Genomic DNA, 3,647 nt, shown 5'->3' with positions numbered 1-3,647 from the left:
CTGGGGAAGGAAGCCCGGGTAGCCACGCCCACGACGTCTGCGTCAGGCTGCGTCTGCCCTGGGCACGTGCCCTTTCTCCACCTCCTCCTGGGGCTCATGACATGGGATCCCTTGCCCTGTTTTGCAGATGAGATTGAAGACCAGAGAAGGACAGTCACTTGCTTAAGGTCACACAGCTGGGAAATGATGGAGACAGGATTTTGACCTAGGGGTGCCTGACTTTGAAGACTGTGCTTCTTTTTCTTCTTCCTTTTTTTTTTCCCCATTTGATATAGGGTGTGTGTGTTCACCAGAGAAAGAAAAAGTGAGAAATCACTCCCCAGGGAGGATGGACACACAGCGATCCCTTTCCCTCCACTCGCCTCTTGGCATTTTGAGCGCACACGCACACATGCCCGGTGTGATGCTCAAGCCGCCGGCTCCTAGACTTGAACTCTGCCGTCGGCCGTGTGGGATCCAGTTGTCTAACCTCCACTTCACCAGCTGGTCCAGGCTGTGCCTTTAACCACTTTGTTCTCTTTCTATACCCCGGGAGTGGGGGACAGGGGGCAGAGCAAGAGAGAGAGAAACCGATAGGTGGAGAGTGGCATGGACAATTGAGGGAGAGAGAGAGAGAGAGACGGAGAGGAAGAGGGAGCGGGGGAGAGGGAGAGGGAGAGAGAGAGGAAGAAGGATCTCATGCAGAAACCTCCTGCCCTTTCGTTTAGGACAGAGGTTGGCAAACCTTTCCTCTGAAGGGCCAGACAGATCTTCAGGCTTTGGGGGCCGTGTGGTTTCTGGCCCCTGCCCCTGTGGTGTGAGTGTGGTCACAGCAGGATGGGAGAGAAGGGTGCTGCTCAGTGAAACTTCATTTACTCATTTATTTAGTGAAGTGGCACAAAACCTAACCTGATTTGAGAATCGGCCATTGGCAATGACACCAAGCAATTCCGGGCTCAGCCAGCAATGCTTCACTTCCAGACAATGAGAATATGAACGCCGCAGCGTAGTCACAGCCCGGGAAGTATTTTTCTTTTGATAAAAACATTCTCAGCTCCCAGGCTGGACAAAGACAGGAAGCCACGCAGACTTGGCCTGTGGACAGCGGTTACCGCCCCCTGGTCTAGGAGATTAGGTGTTCAAGTTCTGACATCACCCTGGAGGTTCGGTAGCTGCTCGCCTCAGGGAGTGAGGAACTAGGGAATTCTGGGAAGAAGTCAGCTTTGGATGGCCCCTCTGGGGCTGGCGTGCCCAGAGAGTGGAGACTCAGCAGATGAAGGGTCTCAGCAGCTGGGACTGAAGCAGCATCAAATCAGGAAGATGTCTACAGCCCAACTTGGGAGAAGCTCTTTGATTAGCAATGTGGGGAATCTTTTTTCTTTTTTTTTTGGAGAGGTTTTTGCTATAGGGTGCGTGCACTCGCCAGAAAGAGACAGAGAGACAGAAAGCGAGAAATCACCCCCCAGGGGGATGGCCACGTGCAATCCCTTCTCTTCCATTCTCCTCTCGGGATTTTGGGCATGCACGCACATGCGCCCGGTGTGAGATTAAGCCACTGAGTCCAGTCGAACCATTGTCGACTACATGGGAGTCCAGCGACATAGCCATTACGCTAACTGCTGGTCCCCTCATCTTTTTAAAAGAGATTTTTGCGATAGGACACCTGTGTTTGCCAGAGAGAGAGAGACAGAGACAGAAAGTGAGAAGTTGCCCCCTAGAGGGGATGGCCAGGGCACAGTCTCTTCTCTTCCATTCTCCTCTTGGGATTTTGGGCACCTATGGACACACCCGGTATGAGTTTAAAGACACTGGGTCTGGGACTTGAACCACCGTTGACCACGTGGAGTCCAGTACCTCAACCACTATGCCACCTGCTGGCCCCAGATCTCCTCATCTTTAAAACGGGTGTAAGCATGGCCCCTGCCTCCTGGCGGCGTGGGGGGTCATCTCTGCGCACTGGGGGTGCTGGCCACTGCTCGCCGTTGGGATTACCACTGCGGGTCTCACCTCACGTTCCACCCCTGGGGAAACTGGAGAGGGGGCCCCTCGGGCCTCGGGCTCCTCACTCAGGTGGCCTGGGAGCCGGGGCCGGGTGCACACGCGGGTCGGGTCGCAGGCGGGAAGCCACGGCTGCTTACCTTCGTTGTTCTCGCCCGGCGGGTGGTAGAAGGAGAGCCCCAGGGAGATGATGGCGGCGATTTCCAGGATGATGAGCGTCACGTCCTGCAGCGCCTCCCACACGAGCTGCAGGAAGGTTTTTGGCTTCTTTGGAGGTATAAAGTTTTGCCCAAAAATCTGCTTTCTCTTCTCCAGGTCTGGAGCGGTGCCCGGCAAGCCTGTGAACGGAGCACAGAGAGGTTAGCCTGGGGCCGGAGGGAGCATATGCGGTCCTGCGACCCGAGGGCAGGAGGAAACTCGCTGGCCACTGGCAGGTGCTGGCCCAGGAGCCCCACACCCCACAACTCCCCTGTCAAATGCCAGAGATGCCATGCAGAGGGGTGATCCAGGCCCGAGAGAGGAGATAGGGGTCCACACCCTAGCCCTGAGACCTGTGAACAGGCGCCTTGATGGGAAACAGACTTTGATGTTGCAATTATTTTTATTTATTTATTTATTTTAGAGTGAGAGTTTTGCTACAGGGCATGTGTGCTTGCTGGAGAGACAGAGACAGAAAGTGAGAAATCACCCCCTGGGAGGATGGTCATGCCACAATCCTTTTTCCTCCATTCTCCTCTTGGGATTTTGGGCATGCATGCACACATGTCTGGCATGAGTTTTAAGCCTCTGGGTCTGGGACCTGAACCACAGTCAGCCACGTGAGAGTCCAGTGACGTAACCGTTAAGCCATCTGCTGGTCCCAGTGCTGTAATTACGATAGCTCAGGATCTGGGGAAGAGACCGATCTGGGCCATGTGGGCTGGTCCTAAACCCAGTGACAAGAATCCACACGGGGGACAAAGACGTGGACAGCACGTAAAAACTGAGGCACGGGGCAGCACTGTGGCCTGCTGGTGAAGGCCGCTGGATCCCACATGGCCCACCAGTTTGAATGTGGCTTGAAACACGTTTTGGGCATGGGCATGCATGCTCAGAATCCCAACGGGATGGAGCATTGGAGAAGGGACTGTGGTATGACCACATCCCACTGGGGATGCTTTTTCCTTCTCCATCTCTCTGTCTGTCTCTCTGATGGGTGCACATAGTCATTGGCAATTTAAAAAATAGAACAGGGGCCAGCAGATGGCATAATGATTACGTCACTGGACTCCCACATAGTTGACTGCGGTTTGAGTCCCAGACCTGGCGGCTTAAAACGCAGGCTGGGTGTGTGTGTGGGTGTGCCTAAAGTCCGGAGAGGAGAAGGGAGGAGAAGGGATTGCAGTGTGATCTTCCCCCTGGGGGGTGATTTCTCACTTCCTATCTCTCTGGTAGTACACATGCCCTCTAGCAAAAATCTTTCTTAAAAAAATAAGACCGAGGCAGAAGTTAGACTGATACAACCACAACCCTGGGAACATCCGGAGCCACCAGTGGCTGGAAGGAACAGGGAGAAGTTCCTTCCCGGGAGCCCTCAGAGGGAGGTGGCCCTCCAAAGCTATGGCAGAAGAACTTCTTCTGTCTGAAACTACCAGTTTGTGGTGATTTGCTCGGGAGACACAGGAAGCACA

General features: G+C 54.3%; 1 protein-coding gene across 11 annotated transcripts in view; it reads right to left on the bottom strand.

The window, feature by feature from the left end:
• The window catches only part of ATP2B2 (ATPase plasma membrane Ca2+ transporting 2), a 354,796-nt gene that overhangs the window by 102,730 nt on the left and 248,419 nt on the right, over positions 1 to 3,647 (bottom strand). For all 11 annotated transcript variants that reach the window (XM_006151983.3, XM_006151984.3, XM_027773234.1 and 8 more), the window contains one exon: positions 2,118 to 2,315. In XM_006151983.3, the coding sequence (XP_006152045.1) occupies positions 2,118 to 2,315 (198 nt within the window). The remainder of the gene's footprint in view (positions 1 to 2,117; positions 2,316 to 3,647) is intronic.

The sequence above is a fragment of the Tupaia chinensis genome, unplaced genomic scaffold (genome assembly GCF_000334495.1).
Source record: "Tupaia chinensis unplaced genomic scaffold, TupChi_1.0 Scaffold000333_1, whole genome shotgun sequence".
Lineage (NCBI taxonomy): Eukaryota > Metazoa > Chordata > Mammalia > Scandentia > Tupaiidae > Tupaia > Tupaia belangeri.
This window is presented reverse-complemented; position numbering and strand designations above follow the sequence as displayed.